The sequence below is a fragment of the Callorhinus ursinus genome, unplaced genomic scaffold (assembly GCF_003265705.2).
Source record: "Callorhinus ursinus isolate GAN/ISIS: 27379988/994484 unplaced genomic scaffold, GSC_fseal_2.0 scaffold41, whole genome shotgun sequence".
In the NCBI taxonomy this organism is placed as follows: domain Eukaryota; kingdom Metazoa; phylum Chordata; class Mammalia; order Carnivora; family Otariidae; genus Callorhinus; species Callorhinus ursinus.
Genome location: NW_027397103.1, coordinates 408,754 through 424,519, shown reverse-complemented (window position 1 = coordinate 424,519; position 15,766 = coordinate 408,754). Strand labels below are relative to the sequence as shown.

The window sequence follows — 15,766 nt, the reverse complement described above, 5'->3', positions numbered from 1 at the left end:
AGTCACTCCTCAAGAACAAAAACCTGAGCAGCTTGCTGATGCCAGAAACAGAACCAGGAGCCTAAAGACCTCAACAGATTAGAATTGAGAGGCGGACCAAATGATATAATTGAATACAAGACCTCTGAAGTCGCGTCCTCGAGTTCTGCGTGGGGGGTGCTGGATGGCTGCATGCCTTGCCGGCTGGCTGCCAACCAGAGTGTGCTGGGCTTCTCCCCGCTGCCCTTGCCTCGTGTGGGCCCAGCATCACTCCTGCACCCTTGTCCCTGCCATCTCTCTGCTCTGCCGCCAACAAAGATCTTTCTGAGAAAGCCAGTCATGTCTCTCCTTGCCTGGACTCTTCTGTGGCTCCCTGCCGCCCTTCATGGTGGACCCTAAATTCCTTAGCCTGACTCACCCAGGCCTTTCATGATCTGGGGAAAGAGACCAGGAGTTGAGGGGTGGGGCGTATTTTTATTTTTATCTCATAGGGGTCTGAGTTTGACTGATTTTTACCATGAACTAAATAAGCTAGTCTTTGCATTAAAATAGGGTGGGATCTTGTCGCCATTACTTCCATCCTTTGTCTGACGGCCAGGAGCTTGTCACAGCTCATCTTGTCTGGTGTCCCCATCCCCGTGCTCTGCATCATCTCGAGGGCAGCCTCCCCTTGCCACAGAGCAGTGGAGTCCCGTCCCCAAAATGAGTTTTCCTTTTAACCGGCCCATTTAAAAACGGGTGAGAACTGCCCATCCCCACACCCCACGTCCTGACTTGGGTGTTCAGTAGTTACGCCAGGAAGGCTTCACACAGGGGAGCCAGAACTGTGGAGCAGCAGCCGTGAGTTAGGCAGAGGGCCTCCCCCTCCTGACGGGCTGCCGTTCTGGCCTCGGCAGGACGGCTACGAGCAACTCCGGCAGCTCTCCCAGCACGCCATGAAGGGCGTCATCCGCGTCAAGTTCGTCAACGACCTCGGGGTGGACGAGGCAGGCATTGACCAGGACGGTGTCTTCAAGGAGTTCTTGGAGGAAATCATCAAGAGGGTGTTCGACCCAGCACTCAATCTGTTCAAGGTATTTAAGGGGAGCGGGAGCGGGGCCGACGGCAGCCACATTCTCGGTGACGAGTGAGAAGCAAAGGGCCGGGCACGCAGGCTCCCTGCCTCCCTCCGTTCTTCTCCCTTGCAGACAACCAGCGGGGACGAGAGGCTCTACCCCTCGCCCACATCCTACATTCACGAGAACTACCTGCAGCTCTTTGAATTTGTGGGCAAGATGCTGGGGAAGGCCGTGTACGAGGTAGGCACATGCAGGAGCGGCGCACCTGGGCGGGGGGAAACAAGATGCTAGAAGCCCCGGGGACTTGGTGCGTGGTGTCGTGGCAGGGCCCACCTACATAAAGGCGCTGTCATTAGGAGGGAGCCCGAGAAAGCGGACAGCACCCACAATTACTGGACAGAAATACTGGGTGCTTTCCACGGGGTATGTCATTTCACCCTCCCGCCCAGTCCTGTGGCCAGGCTGCTGCTGCCCCATTTACCTGCCGGTGACAGGACCAAGGCTTCGAGAAGTCACTGGTCCAGACTCTCAGTGCTAGTTACGCGGTAGAACCCAAATTCAAACCCGGGCTGGCCTGGTCCCGTTGTAGGAGGGCAGCATTTTGTGGGGCGTGTTAGTTGTTACAGCTGTTTCCCTAAATCTTTTGTAATTGGAGTGCTTCAGAGCCAGCCGCAGGCATCTCAGTGTTGCCTATGAGCCAGAACAGGACCACAGGACAGTGCCCCCAGCTGCTGGTCGAGACTGGCTGTCCCCGGCTAGCCGTATGACTGCGAGCGTGTCGCGTTTATTTCTGTAGGCCCTCGTTCTGGTCGGAGGGAGTAGGGGTGATAAAAGCTACGTGATGGGGTTGCTGTAGATCGTAAATGAGCGAAGACAGGGAAGACCCCCCCCCCCGCCATGGTGCCCGGCTCGTCAGTCTCGTGGGGTCAGGGCGGCGTGGACTGGGGCAGGCCCCAGGTGAGGCCCACACAGCTCCCGATCCCTGTCCACTGCGAGCCAGGCCGGCAGAACTCCCTCCAGGGGGCTTTGGCCCCCACCCTGAGGGTTCTGCTCCCCAGGCAGGAAGGAAAGCTACAGCGGGAGCTTGTGGCCTTCACAATGGGCTCCAAGAGTGCCTGAGCAGCACTCATCTCTCACCCATCACAAACCCTAGGGAAGGCAGGGTGCCCTCCGACGGCAGAGCTGGTGGCTGTGGCCAGTGGAGGGAGGGAGGGAGAGAGGCCATTTGGGGGCGAGCATACGCATTCTCTCTGTGTTCATGGCCTCAGTCCCTGGCCAGCGTGAGATCAGATGCCCCCTCTGCATCCCTGCCCAGGCTCCCTCAGGCTGCCTCCTGCCCTAGACTGGGTGGGGGTCCTGGCCTCCTTTTCTGTGTTTGTTTCCACATCTGCAAATGGAGACCATATTTCAGCTGATTTCCCATTTAGAAAAGAAATCCCATGAGGATGTACCTGGCTACATGCCACATTTCTCTTTTAAACGTGTAGCTGTGCTATGTCCAGAAGAGTTGGGCCAGCCGAGAAGCATGACTTCATGGCTTCTGTGAATGTGCTCCCTCGTTCCCTGGACCCAGCGTCTGTCTCCTTCTCCAGCAGTAACAGCGCAGAGAGAAATTAGGACATGCTGGGCCCCGTGTGAGGAGCAGCGTGTATTAACTCATGTAACCCTCGCAGTCCTCTGAGATGGGCCGTCATCGAGTCTGAGCCCCTGTCCCTTCTAAACCTCTCTGGCCTGCATACTTCTCTCCAGCTAGAACAATCTGTCCGTCCTCCCCAGTGTTCTGCAATGGTTTTCTTGCTGCATCCCTCCCTGCCTCCTGTCCTCCTCCGGTCCGTTCCCCACGCCAAGTACAAACCTGACACTTCTCTGCCTAGAGCCCCCCTGGGGCTCCCTGCTGCCCTCCGCATAGAGTTCAGACTCCAGGAAGCTCAGGAAGCCCCCCCGCCCCCATCTGGCCCTGATCCCTCGCCTCTCCTCCTTCAAACACTGCGCTGTGGCCAGAGAGCTCTGTGCTCCCCACCCCCCACCCCGGGGCATGCCTGTGGGCCTCTTGTAGAGAGCCCTTGTGCTCCTCAGGTCTAGCCTAGATAGGTCTCTCTCCTGGAGGCTTCCCCTGCCCTGTCTCCAAGTGAGAGCCGATGCTTTGCGTTCCTCTCCACCCTGCTCATTTAAACCTGAACACTGGGAGGCTCTGCCGGTCCCCATTTACAGAGGGGGAGAGCCGGCATCCTGCAGCCAGGCAGCAGTGCAGCTGGGACTGGAGCCCTGAGCGGTGTAGCTCCAAAGCCTGTGCCCTTAACTGCTGGGCCGTGATGTCCCTCGGAGGCACTTGATGGTGTGCAAGTGGTGGGAGGTACTGGTCTCCACCTCAAAAGTTTATGAAGCGCCTCGAGATGTCCTTGACACCCTTGCAGCCCCTCTGCAGCCTGAGCCACCCTGACCAGGTCCCCGAGGTGGGATCCCGCATGGCAGACGGCGAGCTTCCGTCTCTCCTCTCGCAGGGAATTGTGGTGGACGTGCCCTTCGCGTCCTTCTTCCTGAGCCAGCTGCTTGGGCACCACCACAGTATCTTCTACAGTTCTGTGGATGAGCTTCCTTCGCTGGACTCAGAGTTCTATAAAAACCTCACTTCCATTAAGGTCAGTGTGGCATGGCGGCGGGCATCGCTGCAGGCTGGTGGAAACTCAGTGAAGTGAAGGCCTCGGGGTTCTCGTGTGGTGGGAGGCGATTTCCTGCTCTGGGGCAGGGGCTGCTCTGTAGCCACCATGGGCCCCCACGTCCCCTTCTGGCCATTCCTACCTCCTTCCTCACGGTGATGAGTGGCCTTTCTCTTTGCTTCAGGCTGAGTGGCAGTCATAGTGGTCCTGCCCATGCAGCATCGTGTGTTGTGGGGGGGGGGTGGTTAAAGCTTTCAAGGATATGGCCCGCCTGGGTCCCAACACTCGCCCTTTCTCTGTTGCATTAGCGCTACGACGGGGACATTGCTGACCTGGGCCTGACTCTGTCGTACGACGAGGACGTCATGGGTCAGGTAGGTCGGCCTCTGTGGCTGAGCAATTCTTTGCCGCCCTCCACTGGCTTCCTGGGACCTGCCCTGCTCTTGGTGTTTTCCCCAGGAGAAGGTCCACAAACCGAGGCTGGCTGTCCTCTGGTGTCTGGCTCCCTCGCCCATCCCCCTACTCCCGCCTCACCAGCCAGGGGGGGCGTTCCCCCTCCCGTTCCCAGTTGACCTGGCCTTTGCCTGCTTGGCCCTCGGAGAGCTCCCCACAGAGACCCTGCTCTGCTTAGGTCGCACTTAGGGTCCTTCCTGATGGAAGTTCTAATTCCCCATTTGTAACGTTGCTTTTTGTTGCCATGGTGAGGATTAGCTGTCACACACGGAGGCTTGTGACTTGCAGAGGGGAAGAAGCCGCCCGAGAAGTGCCTCGAACAGAATCCAGGCCTTGCTCTTGCTCATGATGGAGAGCAGAGCAGGAGGAAAAGACAGTGGACACTGTGGCAGCAGAGAAGTCTCCTGCCAGAGTTTGCCTTTTGGCTTTTCCCCGAAGTGCCCTCTGCGCCCTCCAGTGCTGTCCCAGCGGACACCTGCGTGAGCCTCCGTGCGCCCGTGTCCTGAGGGCTGCGGGAGAAACCGGACCTAGAGCTGCCTCGTGCAGAGCTGGCTTCTTGGGGCCGAGCCTGCATCGCCTCCGAGAGGTCACTCGTCTCCCCGAGCCCCACTTCTCTTCTCTCACAAAAGTACCTCTCGTGAGTGTGAGTCCTGGCTGGGAGCAGCGTGACGCCGTGAGCTCCTGCAGGGAGCCCTGAGCGCGCTGGTGTGTGAGTGCTCTGCGGAGCCTGTGAGGGAAGAACCTCCGCCTTCCCACAGAGCGATTCTCCGAGGCTCTCCAAGTAATAGCGCGTGGACGAGGCACTCCCTGGAGCCCTTTCCGGGAAACACCAGGCCAGGGGCTTGCCAAAGGCCCTTCCAGCTTCAGGGTCCTCCGGTTGCCCCAAGGTGTTGGCAGCGCTGGGACTAGAGGCCACAATCGCTCCTTTCTTCATCGTCAGAGACCCAGGATATTCTATTAGTAGAATTTCCGCTAAAATTAGCTTTAAAATTATGCATTCTTTGATTTTTAGGTGACCCCCAGAAATGCCTGAAGTTGAGGAAAATACTTCTGTGGTCTTCAAATCTTTAATCAGATTTTGAGCCTTCCTCAGAATTTTCTCTTTTGATGATAAAAGTAATGCAAACTGGTAACCACAGATTCTGCTATGAGATGAGCACAGAACATGAAAAAACCAGTTATAGGACCAGTGCCAGGAGAGCACCACTGTTAATGTGTCATGTGTTTTCAGACTTTTCTCCTGGGGCATCTATATCATTTTTTTTTTCCAGAAATGGTACCATACCATTCCAGGGTACGGCTGTACCAACATCTATTTAACTGTGCTCATAATGCAAACATGGTCCCCTCTATGATGTCTTTAAGCCTTAGTACAAATGTCTGCATGAGGGTCGGAAGAGAAGAAACCTTCCATACTGATTGTGCAGGGTCTGCTTGTTGATATTTAAGCCCTGGCTTCTTGTGAAAATGATTATTCCCATACACGTCCCATCTTCATTCTGTCATTATTATGGACGTTGGCGTCGGGCCCTTTCATCTTCAGGAAGCCTATTTTCCCGTTAGAATTCTCTCGAGTAATTGCGCCCCATCTTCTCCCCCAGCTTGTTTGCCATGAACTGATTCCTGGAGGGAAGACCATTCCTGTTACGAATGAAAATAAGTGAGTATAGCAATTAGATTTTTAAGGTCAGCACTTGAAAAAGACTTCATTCTGGCTCTCCGGTCTTACTTTGAGAATTTATTAAGATAGATTGAAGTACAAAGAGGCCATAAATATCATAATGGAATTTACTGGTTACAGTTCATAGGCCAAAATTGTATTAAATTCGATTTGCAAAATAAGAATTGACAATTTATTTTTTGCAGTAGCACATCTAAGGTCAGAGCCACCCAGGCCACAGTGCTCCTAGGAATTTAATGATGGCTCAAGATGCAGACAAATGGATTCTGAGCCGCTCGGGCACGTAGTCCTGAACCCAGAGGGCACAGAGGCAGAAGGACACCTTGGAGGGGCAGATCATTTTGGAATGATAGCATGTGGCAGTTGTATAAAATGCTGTTCTTGAGAAGACACAGTGATGAATTCAAATGCCACAGACAGGTCCTTAGACGTGGGAGGACTCGGAGGCCCAGCAGCTATTGTCACAGATAACAGGCTTTTAGAAATCTATCATAAATGTCAACCTCTTTGGTCCCTAGAAGCAAAACTCCTTAATGCACTGTCTCCACCCGCACTATTCTCACCTAATTAAAACAGTAGAACCTGGGGCGCCTGGGTGGCTCAGTTGGTTAAGCGACTGCCTTCGGCTCAGGTCATGATCCTGGAGTCCCGGGATCGAGTCCCACATCGGGCTCCCTGCTCAGCAGGGAGTCTGCTTCTCCCTCTGACCCTCCCCCCTCTCATGTGCTCTCTCTCTCTCATTCTCTCTCTCTCATTCTCGCTCTCTCAAATAAATAAAATCTTAAAAAAAATAAAACAGTAGAACCTGGCATGAGGAGTAGATATTGGCCCTTTTGTCAATCTATCAATCTTCTCCTGCCGCCAGGCTCAGCTGAGCATCTGAACTGTTAATCTGAGCATCACTCTCCCAGTGACAAGTGAGAGCTCAGTCCCACCTGGTGAGTCATTTGGATCAGATGCACATTGCAGCCCGAGCATCCTGCCCCTCTCGGGGCAGTTGGTTGGGGCAGTCTGCATGCTTGCGGAGCTTTGATTTAGACCGTCTTGCGGAGCTTTGATTTAGACTGTCAGTGTGGTCAGAAGAATGGGCCTGATTCTCCTCAGGATTGAAAGACACCAGTTTTGACTCCTGGCCACGGGGCATTAGTTGGACAACAGAGAAGAGAGCCGGGAGCTCAGGTGGGGAGGTGCTGCCGGGGGGTGTCAGCAGGGCCACCGCATCCTGTTGCTCCCTGCCGTGTGCCTAGAAACCATCCCTTCAGAGGGCTTCTGTGAGCTCATGCATGTAAAATACCTTTCAGGATGTCTGGCTCAAAGGGGGGGCCTCAGTAAAGGAGAGCAGTGAACGTCCCCAGTGTCAGCTGTGTAACATGTCCCATAGAGCCCGCCACCCCCAGATCAGCTGTGTTTTGCTGGGCGTGGCACGAGGGTGATGGTGGAAGCGGCATGGATCACAGCGAGAGGCAGCGGGCCAGTGCAGCCCGTGCTGGAGTGAGACTCCTGCCTGGACCTGTGTGAAAGCCACTTCACAAACTTACACGTTCTCAGCAAAAACCTCAGCGTGGGGCGCCTGGGTGGCTCAGTTGGTTAAGCAGCTGCCTTCGGCTCAGGCCATGATCCTGGAGTCCTGGGATCGAGTCCCGCATCGGGCTCCCTGCTCAGTAGGGAGTCTGCTTCTCCCTCTGACCCTCCTCCCTCTTGTGCCCTCTCTCTCTCTCTCTCTCTCTCAATAAATAAATAAAAATCTTTAAAAACAAAAACAAAAAAACTCAGCGTAAGGGCAAGGGGATTCGGTTCGACAGACGGTCTTAAAAGGCCTGGAAACGCCTATTCCGCCCTCCTTAGGGGTGATACTTGACCTTGCACTTTCTGTTAAATGGGATAGTCCTCCAAAGTCCCCCTCTCTCTTTTGGTAAAATGGGACAATATCAGCAACCTGCTTCGAAGTGTGTATGAAAGGGGTATCAATAATGGAAAAAGTTGTATATAAGTATCTTGATGTGCAAGTCTGCTGCTGGATAATTTTTTTAAATAGGCATATTTTCAGGGTTAGAAACTCAGGTCTGAGCACCGTGGGGTAAAATTTTTATTTGGACTGTGCTAATTTGGGATTTGGGGAGTTGTACCTGGGCTGGGCTCAGGTACTTTGCTAAGAAATCAGCCATGCTAGCAAGCCTGGATTTAACCTGTTCGAAAGGTTTGCATTGTATTACAGTCGTAGATGAGGTCATTGCACTCAGTAAAGCAGGCCCAGAAGACCCATCTGCTCGGAACTGTTGTTAGTGCTCTGACTTCCCCTTTGAACCTAAGTGTAAGCCAGCTGCATTTGGTCACAGCTTTCTGCAGGCTTACTTTTCATGGCTTCCAGTCTTGGTCCAGATTAGCAAGGCTTTGATGGAGGTTTCATCATGCAGCTGTTTTTCTTCCATTTTTTTTTTCTTAAAGATTTTATTTATTTATTTGACAGACAGAGATACAGGGAGAGAGGAAACACAAGCAGGGGGAGTGGGAGAGGGAGAAGCAGGCCTCCCACGGAGCAGGGAGCCTGATGCGGGGCTCGATCCCAGGACCCTGGGATCATGACCTGAGCCGAAAGCAGACGCTTAACGACTTAGCCACCCAGGCGCCCCTCTCCATTTTAAAGCTTACTAGAGGACAGAGTTCTCTGTTAATCGGATGAAATTAAATAAAAGTCCAAAAAGCCGTACTTTTTGTACTGAGAAAGGGCCCTCTCCTTACCTGGGTTTGGGGGAGGAGTGAACACCTACACAGTGGCACCTAGCGTGCCATTCAGGAAGGTTAGCATTACCATCATCATCATCATCGTTGTCCTCACCGTCATTCTGGTGAAGTGCCCTGGTACCACTGGTGTTTTTGTTAAGTGGTCCAGAAAGGACTAGACTCATCTTTCAGCCCACTGGTCACAGCCTAGCCTGGCCTCCTAATTCCCACTGTTTTCTCCTGTTGGCAACAGGATTAGCTACATCCATTTGATGGCACATTTTCGGATGCACACCCAAATAAAAAACCAGACAGCTGCCCTCATTAGCGGATTCCGCTCCATTATCAAGCCCGAGTGGACTCGGATGTTCTCAACCCCTGAGCTACAGCGTCTCATCTCCGGTGACAATGCTGAGATTGATCTGGAAGATTTAAAGTAAGGAGTGAAGGTGGGGAGGGGGGTGAAATCTTCAGCTTCCTGGAAAGCAAGCTGCCCCCTTGCTGGGCTCCTCCTGTTTCAGAAGCCCACCTCCAAGTGTGCGCCTTCCTGATCACTGGGTGAATCGCTCTGAAATAAAAGATCCCCCACTTGTCTGCCTAGAGACTAAAAAGTGGAAGTAGAGTTTAAGCAGGTGTCAAGGACTGCTGGGCTCTCCAGAGTTCTGGGAAATGGCAGTGCCGGAGCTCTTGTTAGCTCCTATTCGGGAGTCTCAGGGCCGGCTCTGGAGCTCCCCACCCTCTTAGCTTCCAGGGACGTGGGTTACGAAGGCGTGAACTTCTGCCCTGAGAAGTTCAGGAGTCACCCAGGCCTGCCAGAGTTGGCTGTGCCACTTGGCTAAGTTCCGTCCCTGCCTGTGTCTGTAAGCACCCATTGGAATGTGTGGCTGAGCCCATTGTCTGCATTGTTTTCAGGAAGCACACGGTGTACTACGGTGGCTTTCATGGAAGTCACAGGGTCATCATCTGGCTCTGGGATATTCTGGCCTCTGACTTCACACCCGACGAGAGAGCCATGTTTCTGAAGGTATTTTATATGTTACCTAGATATGCGTTCATAGATATTCTCATAAACCTAGAGGCCACTTGATGTAATAATTTATACTGGGAAAAAGTAAAATTATCAAGAGGACCTCCTATCATCAGCATATCCTCTCCCCTAGGCCGCCTCCATGGTAGGTCAAGCAGTAAACAGACAGGCTCGGGGTGAGACTGAGTCACGTGGGCCCAGGAGCTGCTGCGTACCCCTCTGCAGAGACAGGCCTGCATGGGCTTGAGCTCACTGGGCTCAGCACTCCGTCTTCCCCTTCACTGGTGCTGGCCTTGCTCACATCTCGTTTCTTCCTTCCTTATAGAAGCAAATGGTGTTTATTACCTTAAAATACAGACAAGCAAATTTTTTTTAATTTTTTTTTTTAAGTACTTTCTGCACCCAACGTGGGGCTCAAACTTATAACCCCAAGATCAAGAGTCACATACTCCACCAACTGAGCCAGCCAGGCGTCCCCAGACAAGGAAACTTTTGAACAATCTCCATTCCTACTCTTCAGGGACTGCCTCTGTGTACCTTTCCCTCAGTGGTGTGAAATATGCAGTACCACACATACAATGTCCCCGTAAAACACACGTGATGGAGTAGGCTGATAGCAATGTGTATTTTTGCAAACAGAGTGGCTGACATTAACCAGTTCCCTTATACCGGTGTCTTTAAAGTTGTAAACGTTCAAAATTCCCTCCGACGACACCGTGTTGTTTCCTGTTACTGACGTTGGCAAAGCCTTTTATAGGACCCTGGATGACATACACACTTGTCTGTGTATTTGTTACATACCTGTGTATTTTTATAAAGACGGAATCCTCACTTTGCCACCCGCTCTTCTATTTGATATTTTATCCTGAACACTTTGCCATATTCTGGGGGTAGATTTAAGTACCTTAAAATATTTTCCTTTGGACATTTGGGTTTCTAGAATGGTCTCCAGTGACCTTGGTTGTTGAGGCAACATGAACAGTATCACCACCAGTTGAAATGGCAGCAGGTTTTCTTTCTCCTTGGTTTGTCATTCTGAGGAGAGTTCATTCCCGTCAAGGAGACCATCACTCCTAGAGGCAGAAATGCCCGGGCCATCCCTACAGGTTTCAAAGGAGTTGGGGTAGGCAGGTAGACATAATTCCAGAAATTCTTAAGAGAATCAATTCTGATTTTCCAGCAGCGCCTCTTATAGGCAAAACACTCCCTGCCGGCCTCTAAAACCGCTCCTCTGCCTCTCCTGGAAAGAGGAGAGAGTCCATGTCTCCTAACTCTGTGCAGTCTGTCCCACACAGCAGGCATGTTTGTGTCTCTGGATAGCCGGTGTCCAGACCCGCAGTTCCTGCAGACAGGCCCCAGAGTCGGGTGGAAGACACAGCCCTCGTACGGGAGTGCACCTGACTGTGCTTGCTTTAGCTGTAACGCGAGCAGATGGCAGCTTCCTGTGCTCTCTGCCCCTCGGCCTCCCGTCCCAGGGGGATGAAAGCACCACTCCCTCCATAGACCAGCCCTGGCTTGCGGCACACAACAGGTCTGAGCGGCCTGAATTGGGATAGGCACGGGCTCTTCTGGGTCTGTCTTCTCATCCTTAAAACGGAGCAGATCACACAGCTTCCGAGGAGTGATGAGGTGAAGCCGGGTCCCAGAGCGCTCAGCACAGTCCTCAGCCCTGCTTTCTTAATAGGAGCTGCTGCTGTGCTTCAGCTGGTGGAAAATAAACTGTACTGGACAGTAACATCGATACTGGGTGTAAAAATGGTTTCTGAAACCTGCCACACAAAAACTCTTTGGACACCATTTAGAACACTGTTTCAGTGGTAACATTTATTATATTAAGACCCAAACACTCAGCTTGCTGTGGAATTTTGAAGCACAGCTGGGTGCTTTAGTAGCAGGCCCGTACATCCCCTGGAGAAGGGAGAGTGTTTGTAGCTCATGTTCAGTTCTAAAACGCAAATGGTTTCTTCGGACTTCCCTCTGCAGGTTTATCACTTGGATTTCTAAGTCGGTCCGATTTCCCTGTGCAGATACAAGCTAGCACGTATGGGGAAATAACCCAGGTGCTGCCATCTGGGAGAGGCAAGGATTCCCAGGAGTGTAGCTAGGGAGCATGGCTGGCTGCCCATGGGCCCCATTCCGGGTGTCTGGCGCATTGGTGTGCCCCTCAGTCTTGCTGGCGCGGGACGCCTGATTGTTGTCTGCATGCTGAGGGCAGATTCGTCTGTCAGGGAGGTGCCCCCAGGAGCCAAGCTCACAGAGACTGCTCTGTGACGCAGCAGGCCAGGGTGCTCGGGGGAATGCACCTGCACACCTCCCCCCGGCTGGCTAGGAAGCCGAGCAGGAAGCCAGGTGCCAGGGGAGTGGGGCCCTCTCTCCTGTGCCACGCGTTGGGGGCACCACCGTCTCCCTCTACCCAGTGCTCCCATGCATGGCGTCTCTCGAAGCAAAGGCCTGCATGCCAGTCCCACTGAGATCAGTCCCGTGGAGGGGGAGTTTGTGTTGTTCCTGAACTCAGCTGCACATTCTCCACCAGCCCCTGGGTTGGCACGCACAAATGACTGGTCACATCTGCTGGTGTGGCTTTCATGTGTTTTAACCTTCAAGAACAACACCCTTAAGAGAGACATGAGACGTATACCAGTTCTTGGGCTGAATGCACGGTCTGTGGTCACCCTCCTGTCATACTATGACTGGAGAAAGCAAAAAAACATGCAGCTCGCCTGCCAGGGGCCCGTTGCTGAGGGAGAAAGAGCCCCAGTCTGGCCCCTCGATCTGCCTTGTGTTGCAGTTTGTGACCAGCTGTTCCAGGCCCCCGCTCCTGGGATTCGCCTACCTCAAGCCTCCCTTCTCCATCCGCTGTGTCGAAGTGTCAGATGATCAGGTACCACTGCTGGGGGAAGAGTCAGCTGCTCTTGGTGGTGGTTTGCTGTGCCCACTGGGTAGAACCTTTACCCGGTCTGTGTCCGCGGGGCAGGCAGCGCAGCTCCTGGGAGCCAGGTGCGAAGGTTCCACAGCCCTCCAGCCAGGAGAGCAGTCGGGCCCCCAGAGGATGCCCTTGGACTCCGGCTGCTCTGCGGCCTCAGCTCTCTTGGAGGTCCCTTTCTCTGTACTCCCTCAGAAAAGGGTACCTGGGGGTGGTTTTAGTAGCTGGTGGCCTGGCCGGGGCTCCAGGTCTGAGAGGCAGTGTGGGAGGGGGCTAAGGACACTGGCTTAGGAATGGGGCAGGCGAGGGCTTGTGTGCTGCCCCTTCACATCTGGCAGGCCGCTTCATTTCCTCGTCTGTAAGGGGGAACAGATGCCTCCGGGGTTATCATGCTCCGTGGAAGGGGTGCTCCAATAGTAGCCATTGTTCAGCATCTAAGCCCCTCTCCCCTGCTTGCAAAAACCCAGTGGCCTCTGAGTGTAGCTGCCTCTCCGGATGCTGCAGTCTGGCCTCCACGTCACTCGTGTGACACCAGACAACCCTCAGTCCCCTTACTTAAGGAAGATTGCCCCACATTACAGTCTGCCATGGGCCACACGCTGGCGGGAGGAAATGGGAGGCTGCATTTAGACATGTTTTTGTACCTGAAGTATGTTTACAGTAGTCTGGCTCTTTGAGAATCAGTTAAGCGATAATTAGCAGTTAACCCGAAGGTCCTCTTTCTGAGCGCTTACCTAACAGGGGTCCCCCGTGCAGGACTGGGCCGCTGGGGCTGCTGCTGCTGTGCTCAGCACTCAGGGCCAGGGGCCTCCGTTCCAGGGCGGCCTCAAGCAGCAGTGTGCTCTCACTGGCCTGGCCGTTCTGCTCGGCCCCAAGGCTAGCCAGGTCCTCTCCTGGGTCACCTGCTCTGGCACCCACCCAGGCTCCCTCGCCAGGTGCCTCCCACCCAAGGTTGTGGTGTGTGCTTGCAGGACACGGGGGACACCCTGGGCAGTGTCCTCCGGGGCTTCTTCACCATCCGCAAGCGGGAGCCGGGCGGCCGTCTGCCCACCTCCTCCACCTGCTTCAACCTGCTCAAGCTGCCTAACTACAGCAAGAAGAGCGTCCTCCGGGAGAAGCTGCGCTATGCCATCAGCATGAACACGGGCTTCGAGCTCTCCTAGTTCCCCGCTCCCGCCACCTGCCCTGGCCGGCTCCTGGGGTCCCAGGGACCTTCAGCTCCAGGGGGCGGGGTCACCCTGGGAGTGGGTGACCCAACAGGCCGGGTGACCTCTCACTCTCTATAGCCATGAGGCTCCCCTGTGGCCTCAACTACTTGGGACGCACATGCCGACTCCATAGCATTCTCCAGGTGACACTGATGGGAAGGGTGTTGAGAATAAACCTCCAGGTTCCGCCCGCACTGATCCTTTTCTCCTACTTTCCGGGGTCTGAAGCCCAGGCCTGTGATCACAGAGGGCCTTCTCCTTTTGATAGTTTGGTTTTTTGGTGAGTCTTTTCTTTCTTTAAATTTGTGAGTGAGCTGTGCATGAACAAGCCCCAGGAACTCCAAGGGTCCAGAGTGGTTTTCGCAATATGGTCCTGAGTGCCCAAAGCCTACTACGGGTGAGACGCTCTCCTTCTGTTTCTGAAAACTCTCTTCTCAGGTAAGGCCTTGCCAAGCCTCTATGCACTCGACAAAGTCTCTGCCTCCGTCCCGTCCACAGCGGCCTCTCTGCAGACAGGCCCACCTGCTCCTCAGGGAAGCAGAGGTGCCTGCCAGGAAGGCTGCGGAGCCCGGGACGTTCGGGCACTGCCCCCACCTTGAAACCACGCATTCTGTGCGGCAGCGGTGCCCCTCCCCCACTCCTCAGGCCAAGCTGCCAGGAGGCCCCCACTGGCTTGATCCTGTCTCGTGCGTTCACATTGGCATCCTGGCTTGGGGAGAAAAAAATACCTGTTGGTCCTTAAGAGCAGCTCCATTTCCAGAGGGCGCTGGCTGTTCCTCAAAGCCTGCTGATTAGGGGGTAGCTGCTTTCCCCCTGCTTGTTTGCCCTGCTTTTGTCTAGTAAGGAACAAACACTAGCCGAGTCTCCCAGCCTGTTGGGGCAGTGGCCTCCCCCTATTGATGGTAAAATCCCAAGAAACTTGGGTCTTGCCGCTCATTTTTCCTCAGCACGGGGAACCGGGAGCCCTTTGCACTGACAGACGCTCAAAGGGCTGAGGGAACTCTGGGTTGGGTTTTTTGGTTTTTGGTTTTTTTACTTCGTTTTCTCTTCCAACCCGTTGTGCTCCTCTGCCCTCATTCTTCCCCCTTATCATGAGAACTTTATTCTAGATCCAGGGAATTGAGACAAAGCCCATGTCCATGGTCTGTGTTGACAGCCATCCACGCTCACCTCCCTCGTCAAGCTCCTTATGCATCCCCCCCACCAAGATTGAAGCCAGGAGTGCCTGGTCCCTCCTCTGCTCTGTGGAGCTGGCTGGGGGCTTGCAGCTTTCTACCAAGCAGCAGAGCACCTTCTGGCAAAAACCTTCATGTTGGCAGCAAAGCGGGCAAGACCTATCTCCATGGCCTCCCTCAGAGGGTTACAGCTGGGTGCCGTGTCCTGCCCGGGCCCAAGCCTGGCTCCCTTAGAGCCCCCGGGCTTCTGGAAAACAGAGTTTGTGTTTTACTTTGATGGAAAGATGGCAAGGAATTTAAAGACAGGAATTTATTATTATTATTATTTAAGATTTGTTAGTAACCTCTGATTCTGTGGATTTGCCACTTTAAATACTCGACTCCTTTGAAGACCTCCTCAGAACACGCCTGTACGCAGAGCAGGTTTGTACGTTTATGCAGGGGCCCAAAGGACGATCAGCCTGCACAGAGACGTTTGATTCCATCTTGACTTTGATTACCCGAGAATCCGCCAGCTTGGGGGTGGGGAGAGAGTGGCTTCTAAGCACCGACACCAACTTTATCTGTTCTTTTGACGAGGAGGGGTGGTTTGTAATTTCATTTAAATTGTTCTCTCCAACAGCTGGAGATAACTGCACTCTCGAAAACACTGCATCTGTACTTTTATGGCTGGTGTTCATTGACACCTCGATGGCTCTTGATGGCTCTAAAAAGTTGTGGGGGGGGTTGGTTTCATAGATAACCTAGGGATTAAAATGTGATCAGAGGCTTTATTAAATTTGTACTTCAGCACATGATGGCTGTGTTCTGCTGTTTATCTGAAGAAGGAGTGCCTTAGGACCACATGCCTGGGTAGCTCACGAGGGGGCTCCTGGAGCTTAAAG

At 53.6% G+C, this 15,766-nt stretch overlaps 1 protein-coding gene across 9 annotated transcripts in view; it reads left to right on the top strand.

Moving 5' to 3' along the window:
- Positions 1-15,679, top strand: part of UBE3B (ubiquitin protein ligase E3B) — a 51,909-nt gene extending 36,230 nt beyond the window's left edge. For all 9 annotated transcript variants that reach the window (XM_025889301.1, XM_025889297.1, XM_025889299.1 and 6 more), the window contains 9 exons: positions 876-1,052; positions 1,167-1,277; positions 3,539-3,676; positions 4,003-4,068; positions 5,749-5,807; positions 8,803-8,985; positions 9,462-9,573; positions 12,365-12,457; positions 13,471-15,679. In XM_025889301.1, coding sequence (XP_025745086.1) covers positions 876-1,052; positions 1,167-1,277; positions 3,539-3,676; positions 4,003-4,068; positions 5,749-5,807; positions 8,803-8,985; positions 9,462-9,573; positions 12,365-12,457; positions 13,471-13,662 — 1,131 coding nt within the window. In that variant the 3' untranslated portion in view covers positions 13,663-15,679. The remainder of the gene's footprint in view (positions 1-875; positions 1,053-1,166; positions 1,278-3,538; positions 3,677-4,002; positions 4,069-5,748; positions 5,808-8,802; positions 8,986-9,461; positions 9,574-12,364; positions 12,458-13,470) is intronic.
- Positions 15,680-15,766: the final 87 nt, after the last annotated feature.